This window comes from Castor canadensis, chromosome 19 (genome assembly GCF_047511655.1).
Source record: "Castor canadensis chromosome 19, mCasCan1.hap1v2, whole genome shotgun sequence".
Lineage (NCBI taxonomy): Eukaryota > Metazoa > Chordata > Mammalia > Rodentia > Castoridae > Castor > Castor canadensis.
Window position 1 is genome coordinate 6,776,955 of NC_133404.1, and position 18,489 is coordinate 6,795,443.

The 18,489-nt window shown below is 51.4% G+C and overlaps 1 protein-coding gene across 7 annotated transcripts in view; it reads right to left on the reverse strand.

The window, feature by feature from the left end:
- The window catches only part of Pstpip1 (proline-serine-threonine phosphatase interacting protein 1), a 38,338-nt gene extending 20,159 nt beyond the window's left edge, over positions 1–18,179 (reverse strand). For 4 of the 7 annotated variants that reach the window (XM_020180995.2, XM_074062018.1, XM_074062015.1 and 1 more), the window contains exon 1: positions 17,993–18,127. Coding sequence is in view for 3 of the 7 variants with exons in the window: in XM_020180993.2 (XP_020036582.1) it covers positions 17,993–18,028 (36 nt within the window). In the remaining 4 variants the exon portion in view is untranslated. Of the gene's footprint in view, positions 1–17,992 lie in introns of all 7 variants that reach the window. The other 3 variants (XM_020180993.2, XM_020180991.2, XM_020180994.2) reach the window with 2 other exon arrangements.
- Between the last annotated feature and the right edge of the window lie 310 nt (positions 18,180–18,489).

An 18,489-nucleotide genomic window follows, 5' to 3' on the forward strand; every position in this document is an offset into this window, starting at 1 on the left:
ACTCACAGGACAGGTGGTGTGCCAGGCTTGTTAGAGCAGCACCGCCAGGAGAAAGGAGCACCCAGCCACATGGTTCTGTGGCCACTAAGCCTAGGTGCCAAGTGGTGAGCAGGCTCTGTTCCTTTCTCTGGGAGGCCTGTTTGAGCCTGCTGTGAAATCGGCCTTGTCTTGTGCGGTGTGTGGCCACTGAGGACTCCAGGAGGACAGGGACCTGCATAGAGAAGGTCTGGATACCCCATTCTGCGTGGCAGCTTCTGGCTCTTCTGGGTGGGCCGGGAGGTGCCTTGTTCAGTTTGCAAGCTGCAAGCTGGCAGGCCCCGCTGTGTCCCCCTGCTTGGGTAGAGAACGGCTTCCATACCCACCACTTCCTCCTTTTCCTCCGTTATCACACTTGGTGGCCACAGGGGCTGGCCACAGAGACTGGAGGCCTCAGCAGGCCACTTCCCCTCTTAGGTCTTGGTTTCTCCATGGGGGAGGTGGAGACAGGAGGCTGATCTGCCTCTCTAGGGCCCACCCCTTTGGGGTGCTCAAGGTCAGAGAGGGTGTCTAGCCCTGTTTGAGAGCCAGGAAGGAGTTCCACAGACCCAATGTGGTCACGCCCCCGCCCCTTGACCCTGGCCCTTCTCAGACTCTCTTCCTTCCCTGTGCAAATGGGTTTAATCACCCTTACCACATACAGTTGATCTCAGGGCACATGAAACAGAGTGGCCAAAGGAGACTAGGGAACAGATCAGAGCTTACCCGGAGCGGATACTGGGGGCAAAGAGCCAGAAGCCACACCCAGCCTCACCCGGACATGTGCCACAGAGGCATCCACCCATTGGAGCCTCTCAAGATCATGATGTCTATTTTCAGTGAGGAAAATGGGGCCCAGAGAGGTCCTGACCTGCCAGGGGTCGTGCACAACACAGCCTGGACTTGAACTCCGACTGCCCAGGACAAGACTTCATTTTTAAGCCCTATAACTTCCCCTGTCTGCAAAGTCCCAAGGTCAAGGTCAACCACTCAGCGGGCTGCTGGCAACCAGCATGTCACACCCTGTCCCCTGCCTGCCACCTCTTCATCAGACAGATTCTTCCCTCAGCCATGACCCCGCTGGGGAAAATGAGTCATCCTGACACCTTTCCCCACCCTGGAATTCATTTAAAGGGGGCCAGAAACTGGGCCCTGGTGCCTCACACCTGTAATTCTAGCCATTCAGGAGGCAGCGATCAGGAGGATCACAGTTCTTAGCAGCCAAAGGAAACAGTTTTCCAGACCCTACCTCAAAAATACCCAGTACAAAAAAGGGCTGTTGCCAAGTGGTGGCTCAAGTGGTAGAGCGCCTGCCTAGCGAGTGTGAGGCCCTGTGTTTAAACTCCAGAATTGCAAAAAAAAAAAAAAAAAACTTTTAAAATAAAGGGATCAGAGCCTCTGTCACATGCTCTCTTGCCTGGAATCCTTGAACCTTGAAGGGAGCGGCCTGGGTTTTGGTCCCAGTTCTCATTTGTCAGGAATAAGCTTGGTGGCTTTGGTCAAGTCACTTGCCCATCCTGGGCAAACTGCCAGGACACAAGACACAAGAAGTGACTTTCAGTTGCCCTTTCTCAGGGGGCTGGTGCATGTCTTCTGGGAGCCATGGGGACAGTGGTTGCATTTTTTACCTGGCAGGTCTGAAGTCAGCAGGAGCCACTGCAGCTGCTTATGGGAAGAGCAGGGCCTAGAGTGGGAGTGCTCGGTGTGTAAGAGTCAGCATTGCAAGGTTACCTGGGAACCAAGTGGAGTTGGGGAAGGCAGCCAGAAGGAGTTGCCTGTTGACTGCCTGGCAGGGACTGGGGAGCCCCAGATAGCAGCTGCATGAAGCAGACTGTTGGGGTGCACTGGGGGTGGGTGTCAGAAGTGCAGCTGCAGGGAATGGAGCAGTGGATGCTGGGGGGAGGTAGGAAAGGACCTGCCAAGGTGCTGAAAGAGCTAGCCTGTGGCATCTGCCACCAGGGGGCACTGCCACCAGATACAACTGCCCCAGAGAAATAGTACCTCTCCCCCTTCAGAGCTACTGCACCCCCTATCCGGTCCATGGGGCCACCAGAAGCCACTGACAGTGTAGCTTGGGGACCACATGGAAAGTGAAGAACAGTTCTCTTGTCATCCCCCATCAGAGGCCTCCATTGTGAATTTGGGGGACCAGAGACTTTAAGTTGAATGAGAGAGGGGGATTTTGGCCTTGTGTAGACTGGACCAGGTTAGACCTGAAAATTATGGGACACTCCCTAGCATGTCTTGGAAGTGGGGGTGGGAGGCCGGAGAAGGGGCGGTAAGAGCTGGAAGATAGTAAAAGGAACTGTTAAGTTTCCTGCTTGGACCATTTGGTAAAAGGTTAACAATTCTTGAAAACCTTACCCATGTCTGACATTCTTTTGAGCTCTTCTTCTTTTTAGGGGGGCAGCTAGGCCTCTGTCTCTCATCCTGAAAGCTGCAGCCAGCTCTCAAGGACACTGGTCCTCAAGGACAGCTGCCTGTGTCTGTCCTCCCTCAACCAGTTACATTAGCGACTCTTGCAGCCAGTGTGCCTGCCATGGCACCTGCCATCGCTCCTTCACTAGGGACTGTTTTCCTGTTGCTTGACTCCTGTAGCCTGAGAAACCAAACCATGAGGATTGTCAGGGAACCTGATGTAAAAGTGCCCTTCTCTGGAGAGGGGAGGCTCCAGGGAGGTGGAGGGTAAGCCTGTCTGACTTCCTGCAGGACCTAGTGCCCAACACTTGAGTACTGTAACACCCAGAAACACGTTGAATGCAGGCTGGACAAGCTCCCCAAGAGCCCGTCAAGAGGATGTGGCTTTGTGACTGCTGCTTCCTGAGGTGTGGCATGAAGGGACTGATCCAGTTGCTGTGGACTTAATGACTCATTATCCAGGACCTTAAAATAAACCAGCCAGATTTGTCCCCTCTACTTCTGACTGCAGTTCATCGTATACATAAGGAAACCGAGGCTCGGGGGGGGAAAGCCCACGGGGAACAGTGGGCTCTCTCTATGGTCCCACAGTTACCACACTGAACGGGACTCTTTCCCACTGCTATAGGCTGGAAAATTGAGGAAAGCTAAGGACCAAACATTTAGGTCTGACTTGGATGGATGGATGGGTGGGTGGATGTGTGGATGGATGGATGGATGGATGGGTAGGTGGATGGGTGGATGGATGGATGGATGGGTGGGTAGATGGGTGGGTGAATGGGTGGATGGATGGGTAGGTGGATGGGTGGATGGATGGATGGATGGGTGGGTAGATGGATGGGTGGGTAGATTGGTGGGTGAATGGGTGGATGGATGGGTAGGTGGATGGGTGGATGGATGGATGGATGGGTGAGTAGATGGGTGGGTGAATGGGTGGATGGATGGGTAGGTGGATGGGTGGATGGGTGGGTGAATGGGTGGATGGGTGGATGGATGGATAGACAGACAGATACATGCCTAGAAGGATGGATGCATGGATGACCAGAAACTTCAGTTAAGCATTTCAGTTGCTGGCCTGGAGTGTCTGGGAGGAGGGACAAGGAAGGAAAGGTCCCAAGCCAAAGCCCTGGTGGAGCACAGTCTCACCAACAGTGACAGTTTGCGAGTTGGGGAACCCAGCCCTTCATCTCTGTGGGGCCGTCAGGAGCACTGGTGGTTGGCTACAGTAGGGGCAGAGCACCTTGTCACTTGCAGTCTGCATGCAGGTCAGGGACTCAAGTCACAAATGACAGGCTGAACTAGGTGTCAAATGACCCAGGGATCAGAAGGGCACCTGCAGAAGCAGATAGACAAGGCTGCTTTTCAGCTTTTCTGACACGGTGCAGGCTTGGCAGAGAGACAGGGCCAGGAAGGAAAGACAGGCCTTTCTTTTTAGAAGACATAGCACATTAACGTGGGTGCACCAGCTACTCTGTCCAGCTGAGCCACTGGGGCTTGAGGTTAGAAAGGAGTTTCCAGAATGCCCCATCCCTGCTCCACCCAGGCAGATGGCCTCCCAGGGCCATGCAGGGCCCCTTCCCTGATCAGTCAGCAGCCCAGCCCCCAGTCCCCTGAGATTCTGGGCCTGTGCTGGCCTCCAACATGTGGGGGGATTGTAGGCCTGTGACTGACAGATCACCTTGAAGTCTCCAGGGCCTATCAGGAGGGCCCTGTGAGCTTTTGGGGGTCCCCAAGAATTCCACTGAGGGGAGCCCTGGAAGACGACCTACTGCGCAGAGCTTGGCTTCTTGTTGTCACACTAAGCACAGGTCACCTCCGTGTGTTCCGAGGGCTGAGGGAGGTAACGCTGTCATGTGGTACACCTACCCTTCCAAGGTCTGTCTGGTTGAACGTTTTTTTCTTTTAAATTGATCATTTCAGTAGTGAGGAAGGAAGGTGCTCGGCACCACACTCCTGGGACCCTGTTCTGTGACATCCTGCCCACGTGCCACCCACTGTCTCAAGTCACAGAGACCAGATCAACCCCTCTTTTTTTCTCCTGCTTTATGAAACCAAAAGGTTCAGAAAAGCTAGAGACAGGATGGTGAGGAAGGAGACAAGTGAACGAGCCCCTGGGGTGGGGGACACTGAGGTCTGACAGCCACTCTCAAGGCAGCAGGGAGCCAGGAGGGAGAGAAAGTAGGTGTCTGAAGAGGTGGCCTGAGGCCAGGCCAGCCAGGCAGAGTTGTGTCAGGCAAGGCAAGGCACAGGACTGCCCAGGTGCTGGTTCTGAGTCCAGGGGAAGGGAGCAGTGGGTGGGGGTGACTGGCAGGGTGCAGAGGCCAGAGCTCTTGCAGTGTCCCCTCTAGTCTCAGAGACTCCTTGCTGCAAAGTCAAGTGCATAGACGGGAGCTGAGGCTCAGCAAGATTAGTGACTCACAGTCCTCTATTGCCCTGGCCAGGCTGGTTTGGCCATGCAGGGCTGGGTCTAGCAGAGGGTGTGAGACCGACACCCGGCAGGAGGGCAGGTGAGGAAGGGAGGCGGTAGGACCCAGGGTGATCGATGCAGGGGACAAGCTGTCCCAGAAACACTGAGGCCTACAGCACGCCAGGAAAGCCCTTGGCTGTCTTCACAGGATGAACAGGCACTGTGTATGGCCTGTCCACAGCTGACCACACAGGACTCCTTCCTGCAGCCTGTGAGTGACCACGGAGGGACAGAAAGCAGGCCCCACTGGTGCACTGCCCTTTCACATCTGGTCCCCGTCCTTCCCACACCACCTAGGCCTGCCAGGAGAGTTCAGGTAGTGGGATGTGGGAAGAGCTCAAGCACTGAGTTCAAGTTCTGGTCGATTCTACCCTCACAGGCTGTGACCTTGGGCAAGTCACTTAACCTACTGAGCACAGATTCCCTCCTCTATGAAATAAGATGAACATACCACCCCCTTCCTGGGGGCTCTGAGGACTTGATGAAATGACTTACAGAGGAGCCAAGCAAAGGGCCTGACCCTGGATGGGCTCCTGAACAGTGACCATGGTGGTTACACACAGTCACTAATGTCAACCAAAAAGGAAAGAAAGGAGAACTGGGGTTGAACCCAACTGTGACACTGTCTGGAAAAGCTGCACCCAATCCCTGGGCCTCCGTTTTTCCATCTGTAAATTGGGTGCATCTTATGCCCTGGCAGGGCTGATGTGGAGCGTCTTGCTTTGTGGCTGTGAATTGCTGTGACTGGCAGTCTGCCCCAGGCTCGGGGGAGATGAAACAGGCCTCTGGAGTTGCAGGGGACTCCACATCTAACCTGTCCCCTTCCCTAGAGACCCTCGCAGCCTCTAAAAGAGGCCATTAAAAGAGGCCTCTAAAAGAGGCTTGTCCTTCCTGTGAAGACAACCAGGGACCCTCTTGGCTTGCTGTAGGTCCTGGACCTCAGAGCTGACCCTGGCTTTGGCTGAGATGCCCTTGGAGCCAGCTGGGCTCCCACACCTGCAGGGGGTGAGACAAGTGTTTCACATCTGTCTCACCACAGAGTCGGTGTAGCCTGTGATGTTCACAGACAAGGGACCAGAGGCTCCCGAAGTTGAGAGGCTCTGCAGGGCCACCTGTAAATGCCGTGAAACCAAAGGGTGGCATTCGTTGGCTTCTAAGGCCAGAGTGACAGACAAGATGGCGGCTTCCAAGCAAAGGACCCCGTGAGAGAGACGAGGAAATTGCTTCACCTCACCCAGCACAGGCAGTGGACACACTGCATACAGCTGCAGGGTGGGAAAATTTCTCCACGCACAGCAGGATGCTGCTCACTGGGCCCTGGGTGGCAGAGGGAGCCCTGTGTTCTCTGGGAATCATCCCCGCCATTTCCCTCACTGTCCACACATTGGGTGACCCAAACAGAACTGCTGGGCCCTGTGTGCGAGCTCCTTCCCTGTAGGGTGGGGACTGATCTGAAGACTGGGCTGAAGTGCCCTTGGGCTCACGGTCACTCCTGCCCTGCCCTGAGGTCCAGCCTCAGCTCCTGGTCTTCTCCTGACCCCCACACCTAGTTCTTTTTCCCAGGCTCAGCTTCCATCCTGTTGTGTCAAAGTGAGACACACTGCAGATGCCAACACAGCACCTGCTTCCTGGGCCACCTTGCACCCTACGCACCCAGGGACTCCAGTCCATGCTGATCCCTGCCCACCGCCACTGCCCTACTTGCCTCCTCCCTGCAGGGCCCACCATGACACATGGAAGAGTTAGTGGCCTGGGTTGCCAGTTGCCCCCCAGACTCTCCTTGAAGAAGGGCGAGAGCTGGTGGAGCCTCAAGGAAACCTGACCCCAGTACTGTCAAGAAAAAAAGAACAAAGTTTGAGGACGCACCCATTTTGTGTGTGTGATACTGGAATTTGAACTCAGGGCTTCATGTAAGCTAGGCAGGTGTTCTATCACTTGAGCAATGACTCCATTCTTTTTCTTTTTTTCTCTTTTTTGGCAGGATAAGGTCTTGTGTTTTTGCCTGGTCTGGCCTAGACCACTAGCCAACTTTTAAAATCCCTTGTAGCTGGGATTATCACAACACCATGCACAGCTTATTGGTTGAGAAGGGGGTCTTGCCTTCGCTCCTGCCTCCTTAGTAGCTGGGATGAGTCATGGGCCTCCACAGTACTGTAGTTTTGATCACAGTGCAGTACTGGCATAAAGGCAGACCTATAGGTCAGTGGAACAGAACAGAACAAAAAGCCCAGAAATAAACTCTCACGTCTATGGCCAATTGATTGACTATTCAATGCAGAAGGCCAGTCTTGTCAATAAATGGTGCTGGGAAAACTGGATGCCCACTTGCAAAGGAATGAAGTTAGACCACATACAAAAATCAACTGAAAATGAGTAACTTAAATACAAGAACTAAAAGCTCTAAAATGCTAAGAAAACATCAGCAGGAAGTTTTATAGCAGTGAATGATTTCTTGAGTATGACATTCAAAACAAAAAAATTTAGCTTGGATTCGAAAATGAGACATTTTGTACATCAAATGACAGGATAAAGAAAGCGAAAAGACAAGCTACGGAGTGGAAGAAAATATTTGCAACTCCTATGCTTAATAAAGGATGAATATCCAGCATATATAAAGAACTTGTGTAAGTGAAAAACAAAAAGACAAAAGGTTCAGTTCAAAAACAGGCTGAGGCCTTGAACAGAGTCTCTTCAAAGATGGCTGATAAAGCCATGATAAGATGCCAGAATTGTTAGTCACAGAGATGGAAAGCAAACCCACAGTGACAATCCACTTCGTGCCACCAGGATGGCTGTGATTTAAAAAGAAAGAAATTAACAGTGTTAAATACAAAGAAACTGAACCTTTTTGTCTTGCTGATGGGAACGTGAAATGAGGCAGCCATTAGGAAAAACAAATTTGGAAGTTATTCAAGAAGTTAAAAATGGGAGCCAGGCGTGGGGCTCATAGATTGCATCCCCAGCTACTTGAGAGGCAGAGATGGAAGGACTGTGGTTCAAGGCTAGCCTGGGCAAAAAGTTAGCAAGACCCCATCTCAACCAACAAGCCAGATGTGGTGGTGCATGCCTGTCATCCTAGCTACACAGGAGGCCGTGGGTGGGAGGATTGGGGTCTGAGGCTAGCCTGGGCAAAAACATGAATGCTTATGTGCAAAAATAAAGCAAAAAGGTCTGGAGGAAGGGGCTCAAGTAGTAGAGCGCCCACCTAGCAAGCATGAGGCCCCGAGTTCAAGCCTGAGTACTACCAAAAAAAAAAAAAAGTACACCACAATTCCACTCCTAGAGCTACACCCCCAAGAACTGAAATCAGATTCAGACAGACAATTGCCCACCAGTGGGCATGGCAGCAGTATTCACATATTCACAACAGCCGTGTTCATTGATGAATGAGTGATAGTCAAGGAATGTGGTGTATGTGTGTCTAGGATGGAATATTACTTTGCCGTAAAAGACAAGAAATTCCTGACGGATAATATAACATGAATGAGTCTTTTTTGGGGGAAGGGGTGACACCCAGGGCTTTGCACTCACGAAAGCAGGCGCTCTACTGCTTGAGCCACACCTCTAGTCCTTTTTGCTCTGATTATTTTGGAGATGGAGTCTCTCAAGCACTATTTCCTCTGGGCTAGCCTCAAACTGCGATCCTCCCGATCTCAGCCTCCCAAGTAGCTAGGATTATAGGTGTGAGCCTCTGGCATCCAGCTATGAATGAGTCTTAAAGATACAAATAAGCCAGACAGAAAAGAGTAAGTATCGTATGGTTGTATTATATGAGATACCCGACTAGGTCAGAGTCAGAGAGAAAGCAGAACAGAGGTCAAACGGGACAGGAAGGGAATGTGACAGTTTGGATCTTAAATGTCCCCTGAAGGTCCATTGTGTTAAAGGCTTGGTGGCCAGCCTGTGGCGCTATTGGAAAGTGATGGAACTGCAGGAGCGGGGGCTGAGGGGAAGAAGGTTGTGTCATTGTGGAAGGCTCCCTAGGAGGACACTGGGCCCAGCTCCTCCTCCTCTCTCTCTCCTGTCCTCTCTCTCTCTCTCTCTCTCTTCTCCATTGGTACCAGGAAGTGCTCTGACTCAACACAGGCCCAAAGCCATAGGGCCAAGGGACCATGGACTGAACTTGTCGAAAACATGAACCAAAATAAAACCGTTCCTCCTTATAAGCCGATTTTCTCAAGTGTTTTGTCACAGCGCTGGAACACTAACAGGGAGGTGAGGAATTATTGTTTGTTGGGGACAGTAACTGTTCAGTATGGTGACCGGTTCTGTACTTAATGCCACTGAATGTCCACTTCAAACTGGTTAAAATGGTCAACTCTATGTCACATGTATTTACTACCAAAAAACAAAACAGAACCACCCAGCCTCCAGTGTCTGCTGGCTCTCAGGTGAGTCAAATGAAGTCACGCCGACAGAAAAGCCAGGTGTGTGCCCACGCCAGCCATGGCGATTCATCCCAGTCACCTACACCAGTAGCTCTTGGGCTGGTCACACATTTAGGCATGGAAGAACTTGCCCTGTCAGCACGACTTAGATGTCAGAGCCTGACTCCAGCACTGGGGATTTTGAAAGCTCTAGCTGCACCTGTCTGGCGCCTGCTCCATCTCTGACCTCATCTCCTGCTGTCTCCTCCGTCCCATGCCTCATCCTCAGCTGCACGGGCCTCCTGCCAACCCTCAGACACATCAAGCACACTTCTGTCCCAGCCTGTCACCCTCTCTTCTTCCCCATCAGGGCTCAGTTTCCTGTTCCTGCCATATTCTGGAAGCCCTGAGTTTTATCTATAGGCCACTGCCTGCCACGCTGGTGGCTAGTTTCTGGGGCTACTTCCCATTGCCTAGTGGTGACTGGCTTGTCAACACCAACGGAAGAAGCTGTCACCACAACCTGCTTTGTCACCCATCATTCAGGGTGCCAGGCCTCAGCCTCCCAGTACCCCAAAGGGCTTCTGGGCCAGACCTGGGAAGAAGCAGCCAGGCCTCACCTGGCCCCAAGACCCATCTGTGCGGCATCCCCAGGTCACATCCCCAACCCCAGCCTCTTTTCTCTCTCTGTAAAGCAGGACTAAGAACACCAACCTCGTGACAGTAACAATACTGCACATTCCAGAAAATTGGAAAAAAAGGGATTTTGGAAGCTTCCACTGTAGAGAAAGGATAGAGGTTTGAGGAGATAGATGTGTTTGGCCTGATCTGAAGATTATACAAAGTATACATGCATTGAAGCATTAAATGCCACCCCATTGATATGTATCATTTTTATGTTTTTATGTATCAGTTGATGTTTGTTTATTTGAGACAGGATCTCACCACATAGCCCAGCTTGGCTTGGAACTCACTGTGTTGCCAATTCTGGCCTCGAACTCCCAATCTTCCTGCCTCAGATTCCTGAGTGCTGGAATTACAGGTGTGGGCCACCATACCCAGCTTAAAAAAATTATTTTTTTTTAAAGAAAACAAAGCTCACAGAACTAGTATTGGAATTAAGGAGGATGGCATAGATTATCTTGTTACTTGAAATTAAAGGGACGACTGTAATGGTAGAATGGAATAGGCAATCATGGAAAGTTAAGGGAGCATTCTAGAGAGATCCACATCTAAGGGCCACCTGTGAGCACACAGCCAATTATAACTCTGGGTCTCTTGAGGCCATTCCTGGTCCAGGTCACTGTGTTCTCTTGGCACTGCCCTGGGCTTCCCCATCCTCAAAGCCCTAGGTGAATAGAACTCAGGTGCCATACCCTATGGATGGGGAAGAGAGATGACTCCATCCAAGGGACCCAGCAAGTGAGGGTAGAGCCAAGGGTGCTTCAAGTCAGCCCGTTTCCTTAGGAACCTGGGGGACTGGGTGGCTGAGCCTGTGGGAGGACCTTAAGGAGTCAGTGCCTGAAGCAGGGCAGTTTCAGTTTCCACCCCAAGTTCCCTCCATCGTGTGGTTTGCAGCGTCAGCCAGGCTGGGTGAAGAGGGAGGGCATCCCAGCTATAGCCTGCAGCCTCCAGGCCCTTTTGCACGAGAGGAAGCAGTGACCGCAGGAGAGGGTAAGAAAGGCAGAAGAAAGTGTCTTTTAGGGCAGGGAACTTTCACAATCCAACCGAGGCCTTCCCTTCCTGTGGTCTCTTTACACGCTGCCTGCTGGGCTCACTCCCCTTCCACTCCCTTGCCCTGCTGGACTTTCCACCTGGAGCATCCTCTGCCTTCCTGCTACCTCCAAAATTCTCCCCCACCCTCTAACTCCCAGGCAAGACCTTCCCATCCCAGGAGCTACCGTTGCTCAGCGCAGGTGACAAGAAAGCCAGGGCACAAAACCAAAGGCACTGCAGCCAGTAAACCCCAGGGGTGGCCATCTGAGGCATCACCAAAGCAGAGCAAGCCTGGCTGCAAGTCCTGTACATTTCTAGCACTTTCAGGTGACTACGTCCATGGAACAGCCACACTGGTCCCCAAAGTGTTCACAGAGCCTGTGGGCCACAAACTTAGCCTGAGATACCATCTGGGCCTCGAAAGCAGGAATTGCTTGGTTTTGCTGCAAAATGTTCTCCTTTAGTGACACATGTAACCTGTATTTATGTGCAAAAAGTAGATATATTCTCTCCGACGGAGGTGGGGGGAAGAGAGAGAAAAATCAGCCCCTTCCAAATGCACAGAAACCAGTGTTAATGTGTGGGGCATCATTTCATCCTTGTTGTAAGCCGGCAACAAGCTGGTTGGCCTCCTTAGAATTTAAGGGCGGGGTCATGGAATCTGACATATCTGGGGCGGGGTCCCTTCTACATCCTGGCCCTTCACCTGCCTGTGCCTTGATTTCCACCGTGGAGACAGGAAGAGGCTGACAATCCTGTCTTGCAGGATGTGTTTGGGGACGTGGGGAGTGGATGTCACAGTTCCTGAAATATCATAAGCAAAACACACAGGCACTATTGCCATTCCTCTGGGGGTAATTTATGTAGTTGGGACTCAGAGAAAAAAAATTGAACTAAATGTTCTCTTTTTTCATTTCATTTAATTTTTGGATAAGTGTTATAGTTACATGATTCAAAAATCAAACAGTATGGTCAGGTGTCAGAGGCTCACACCTGTAATCCTAGCTACTCAGGAGGCAGAGATCAGGAGGATTGAGGTTCAAAGTCAGCCCAGGGCAAATAGTTTGAGAGACCCTATCTCAAAAAAAAAAAAAAAAAAAAAAACCCAACCCAAAACAGCGCTGGTGGAGTGGCTCAATGTGTAGGCCCTGAGTTCAAACCTCAGTACTGCCCCCTCAAAAAAAATCAAGCAGTATAAAAGTGTAAATCATGAAAATGTTCCCAGCCACCTAGCCCCGTTCCTCATCAATCATTTTTTCCTCTCTCTCCCGTTCGTCATTCCCTTGTAGCCATCCACAGCTTCTTGTTGTGTATGTAAGCCTATGCCAGTGTTACCACTTATCCCTGACTTATCACAACAGGTTGCATAGGACACCCAGACATTAGCTATCTGCTTCTTACACGAGACACTATGTCTTACAAACACGTTCAGAAATTGCTGTCATCATTCCTCCTGACAGTCACAGCCAGGGCAGTACAGAAGGCAGCTGGCTTTGTGACAAGGAACCACTGGCCTCCTCAGCCTTTGAGTCCTTGGGGACCTGCCCTGCTGTAAGTCCCCCTCAAAGCTGGTGCAGGCACCAGTTCCCAACCATCAGCCCAGTGCCTTCCAGGTCACTCTGGTGCCCTCGACCTCTGTAGAACAGGCTCCTGCCCAGCCAGAAGACCAAGTGACTTGTTCATGCCAAGAGCTAGAGAACCAGCCCCACCCTTTCACCCAGAAGTGCCTCCTCCCCTGGGAATCAATCCATGGAAGCAATTCTCAAGAGAGAAGCCTTTCTATTCAAAGATTTACCTGTCATCTCACTGCCAGGAATAATAAGTAACTAGCGATAATCTAAATATTATAAATAATAATTATAAATAATCTAAATAAATCTAATATAAACCACAGGGGATTAGATAAAGAAATCATAGCACATCCATCAACTCTAAAGGGTGGAGACTTGGGCAGACTTTACCAATGGTGTTCATGTTAAAAAAAAAAAATGGAGGTTGGCACACGGTGTAAATACACTTGACACTCCTGAGCCAGACATTTAACTGATGGCTAAAATGGTCAGTTTTATAGGTCAGTTGAACAGTTTATCTTTGCCCTGCCAGACAAATTCCCAGACACACACGGGGATTTTGGTATCATACATGCTACCCATCCTCCAGCTACTGGTTAACTGGACATTGTTGGTGCCCGTTCTGCCCAAACGTCACTGCCTATCTTGCAACGCATAGCTCAGCCTGGCTCCACCATTCACTCAGATTCCCAGGCTGCGCAATATTCAGCCTCTCCTTGGTTTCCAGCTCTCTTGGGTTAACTGTCAGTGATTCCAGCTTCTGCTTCATGTCACCTCCTTTTTTGGAGGGTTTTGTTCTTATATTCTTGAGACAGTCTCACTATGCAACTCAAACTCAAGATCCTCAAGATGCCTGAGCCTCCCGAGTGGTGGGATTATAGGCCACCATGCATGTCACTTCTTGGGAAACTACTAGAACGAATGTAGAGCAAAATGCAAAACCACAAGAGAAGTGTATGGTGACATTTCTGATTCATATTTGGCCAAATTCTGTGGTGGAAAGGATTTGGCAAAAAGGCCTTTTTTCAATTCCCTTTTACTGCACATAGAATAATTTCCTGTTAGCTAACCTGCTGCTTTGAATTTAGGTTTCAGTGGTTTTAGGGTAAATATCCAAGGACAAATTCTCCAACTGAATACATCTGAGAGACAAATGATTCAATTGATAACTTTTCTGTGTATTTTACCAGTTTAAAATAAAAATTTAAGTACTAGAAACAAAGGAAGAAAGAATGCAAAACTGTGCACAAAATGCTTGTACCTATCTATGTAGGACGATCTTAGGGAAATAATAAAAAATTCCCACTTGTCTCTGAGTGATGAGACAAGGGGTGTTTCCCCTCTTATTTTTTTTCCATTTTCTCATTTTTTTAGGGTCTTATATTAACTGATTTTGTTTATTTAGAAGGTGTATATATAACTTTAAGAGCCCAGGACAGAACAGGTGCCCAGCAAACATCAACCTTTCTTGATGCCTTGGAGCCATGGTAGACAGACAGGTCCTGGCAACAGGCAGCTTTAAGACAAGGCAGAGTGGGGCCCCTTAGTCCCCTTCTCCATAGCCTCCTAAATGAGGAACCTCAGAGTCTCAGGACTGGGGAAGGGAAGAGGCACCAATGGCTAAGGGGACCCAAAGGGAAGGGGTGGGCCCAGCCCAGCTCTGTCTCACTGTTTACCCATGGTGAGCCCCTCCCACCCAGCCATGGTGCCTCCACCTGCCTGGCAGGCCTAGAGAGGCACAGCTCCCCAGGGGCATGGAGATTTCCAAAGAAGCCAGAGCCCAGCCTTGAAGGGAAAGCGATGACCACGGGTCGGAGGGAAAAGCTCACACCTGTTCTCCCTTGGCCCCTGGTTAGTGCCCATCCCAATAGTGGGTAGAGGAACTCCCAGCAACAGATGTGGCTGGGCCACCTCCTGTCCTTACTTTTCCTTTTAACTAGCCCCAAATGGAGAGGACGTGGATCTCAATAAGACCTGGTCCAGAGCTAGATTTTCTCCCTTAAAAAGATGTCCAATTACACCTGAGCAAGGCCTTTGGCTATGCAGGGGGCAGAGTGTGGCGAAGGGCACTTCTCAGTACATGCCTTGCCTGGCTCAGTTTTTTGGGCCCTCCAGCTCTGGCACTAGGCTGTGGCACCCTTGAGAGCAAGATAACCATCGACTTGGACTTTGGGGGTGAAGCCCAGGCTTAGATCATTTCACAGAGAGCCCTACTCAGAAATCACTTGAAAAATCTAACTAAAATGAAAGGAAGGAGAAAGGGTTCAGGAAGGCAGGTGGACCATGGGGATATCCACCATCCATTCACCTAACCTATAAAGGTACTTGGCACTCACACTGGCCAACGCTGAACTACAGAGACCGCAGTTTGGCTGCAGAACCACTGGTCAGCTGAGGTGGGTGAGGCTGAACCCAGTCATCTCTGGGCTTGCTTGCACTTGTGACCCAGAGCTGGGCCGGGGTGTATGAGATGTGAGACCCTCTCAGCTGAGAAGCCTGGTGCTTGCAGCCTTGACCTCATCTCACTGATGGGTCCTGCTCTGAGGTTCAGCCACAAGCTTCCTGCAGAGCGGTGATGCTTTTTTACCATGTGTGCACAGCAGAAATCAAATTATCCCTTCCCTCCCACTGTGGCCAACCCACCCCACCTCACTCCCACAGCGACCTGCCCCTGAATGCTCTGCCCTAGAGAAAAGCAGACTATAAATAAATGCTGTGTGGCCACAGGACAGAATTGGAAACAGAGGCCTAGTGAGCAGCAGGACTGTGTCTGTTCTCACGCTAAATGTCCCTACCGTTTCTGAGCCGTTGTATCTGCTTTTCATACTTTTTCTGTCTCCTTAGCTACCAAGCTACCAGTAAGTGTGACAGTGCCTCTACCAGCTCACGTTCACCAATGTTTACCTATCCCCAACTGTGTACCAGACAGAGCCCAGGAAGACCTAATTACTACATCTATAGAACTCCATGAACACGCTTGTTCAAACTGTGAATAAAATTGGAGTTTATAGGCCCTGATTAAAAGCTCTGAGGAATCTCCAATGAGTAAAATAGATGCAGTTTAATGAGAACTCTTATAACACCATCTTCGATACCTCAGAAATCACCCTTGCTTTTCCCCTTTCTGTGAGCTCAAGATAGAAACGGGACTGGCCCCCACCTGTGCTCTGAATAGATCAGGTTGCCAGATAACTGAAGTGCTCTGCTATCCGGTTCTGGGATTTTCTTCCACTATTTAAGGCTAGGTTTTCAAACAGTGTGCTGCCAGGCTACAGGGTGTGGGGACAGTGCTGGAGTTAGGGAAGTTAGGAGGGAGTTAGGGAAGTTAGGGAAGTTAGGAGAGGGGCCAAGTGGCTGGGGCTCTGTTCCTCACACACACCCTGGCAGACAGAGCAATATTACAAATTGACCTTCAGAATACTATTCTATCCGTATCGTCCATCTTCGTTCCTTTTTGGGAGGGAAGACAGATTTTACCCTCTATTTTCCCAATGTGGTCCTAAGACCCAAAGATGCAATAATATGCCAGGTGGATAGAGAGAAAGATCAACCCAGGTCCTGAAGCCAGCCTGCCGGGGCTTGTGTACTCCCAGCTCTGTGACCTTAGGCAAGTCCCTTAAATTCTCTGTGACTTATTTCCCTCATCTGAATAATAAGAGTGACAACAGCACCTACTCCATGGATGTCCTAGGGGTTAAACAGTGAATATGCACATAGCCGTGAGGACAGTGCCTGGCACATCTTCTGTGCTCAGTAAAATTTCATATTCTGAGGCTGCTGAGTCCTGGAGAGAGGTGTTAGAACCTACAGCTCGGAGATAGGTAATGCTAAGCGACTGGAGGCATCGACCTGACTTAGGGTGACAGGCTCCCAGAGGCCACGCCCCTGTCTCTGCACTGGCCTTTCCTAGGGAAGCTGCTCCCTCACCCAGGCCCAGGGAGCCAGCCACAGAGGAGAGGAGTAACCTGGAGGCCATGAAGCCTGCAGCAGCACAGAGGCACTGCAAGTGCAGGGCTGTGGGCGGGATGTCACCCAGGAAGCTGCCAAGGGCAAGTGATTGCTGCTGCCACACCTGTCACCTTATCCACCATTCTTCTGCCCTGACCCTTCCCCTAGGGAAGGCCAAGCCCCTAGGGGTAGAATGGTTGGGGTCCCTGGCCAGCCCTGGACTGCAGAGTGGACTGTATTTCCTGGCCCTGCTCCTTTCTCCAACTTCGCATTCCAAGTCAGAGCAGCAGTGTGGTCCCCCTTCCTGGGACTCCGGGTGCCCGCCTGGGTCTTAAGTACCCTGGTCATCTGGATGGGCCAAGCCAGCTCTGCCTCTATCAGCTTCTCTGGGAAGGTCCTACTCCCTCTTTATAAAGATAGGGAAACTGAGGTCTAGAGAGGCCCCAGATGCCCTTCCCCGGTGAGGCCCATTGCCTTCCGTGCAGTGAGAATGGGGGAAGCAGGCCTCAGCACATACGCCAGTCATGGGCCCCAAGCAGAGCTGGCCCAGGAAGAAAGGAAGGCCTCACTTGTTAGCCCTCATCCTCCTGGCTGCAGCCCCAGGAAAGAGCCAGGCTAGGGCTGGGGCAGAGCGGAGGGCCACAGTCCTCAGCCAGGTTGAAAGTGGCACCCTCAGGACAGTCACATTCCCCAGCTCTAACCAGAAAGTTCTCAACTTGTCCCCAAGAGCCACGGGGGACAGTTAAGCTTGAGGAGCAGAGGGAAAGCTGAAGAACAAGTGGAAAAACCAGGGGGGGTGGCAAAAGAGCCCAGGCTGTGTGGCCCGGCCACACCACTGGCCAGATGCCTTTATTTTGTGGGCAAAAGGACTTGATTTCCATGTGTGATGAATTTGAGAAACCAAGGGAGGACCCCTGAGGTCTGTGGGGGGTCAGGGCGGAGGGCAGGGAGGCTTGAGGTTGAGCAAGGGAGAGAGAATTGCCCTGTGGTAAGGCTGCAAGGCTGGGCTACAGTGCATTTCCTTCCATTATCAAGATGGAGAAACTGAGGCTCAAGAAACACAAAGTGACCTCCTCAGCCTGTAAGTAACAAAGCCAAGACCAAAGTTGGTTTGTCCCCAAGATTCTGACCTCTCCCTTATCATGCCTCCTCATCGGTCCTCCTCATTAAACTCTCCTGACAAGCTCCAACCGTGGGGAGGGGTCTCCCAGGGGAGAATTAGCCCTGGGAGTGCAGAGGGGGTCCTTCACCCATGGGGGTAACATCTGCAAGGAGATCAATATCCCAGCCTGGCAACCTCCCTTTGTTTTTCAACTCAGAAGGAACCGTGGCCCAGTCTACCTCCCCGACAATTAAAACCAAAATTCAACCACAATTTTTATGAGAAAACTCCGGTGTGGTGCCCAAGCCTCATAACCAGCTGTCTTGGGACACTTGGAGCCCTGCTGGACCCGGTCCCCCTGCTCCCCACCCCCGGCCATCCCACTCACCCAGAAGGCATCTCGGAACTGCCGTTGAGGTAGCATCCTCGGGTGTCTGCTGTGGCAAAGCTCCCACTCCTGCCTCAGGCAGGGCTGAACATGGGCCAGGAGCCAGGAGCACCGTCCCAGTCCCAGTGGCTCAGCTGGCCTGAGCCGTCTGCAGTGCTCACAAAGCAGCCACAAGCCAGAGACAACTGCCGGAGGAAGAAGGGCCCAACCTGTTTTGTTTGGGACTAGAATCAGCAGTGAAATGAGGAAGGCGCCCTGGCCAGTGATGGGAGGGCCAGCCACTGTGTCCTGCCCGGCCCCTTGCCTGCCCCAGGAATGGACATAGGCTGGGACCCAGAGCAGGGAGTGGGATGCCAGGACAGGAGCCAGGGGAGAGGCAGACACAGGCAGCCTGAGGCCTGCACAGGAAGGTTTGTGCAACCTCCCCCAGGGGCAGGCCCAGGGCCCTGGCCCACAGGAAGTAGAGCTGCTTTGCTCTCCTGTGAGGCCCCGCCTGC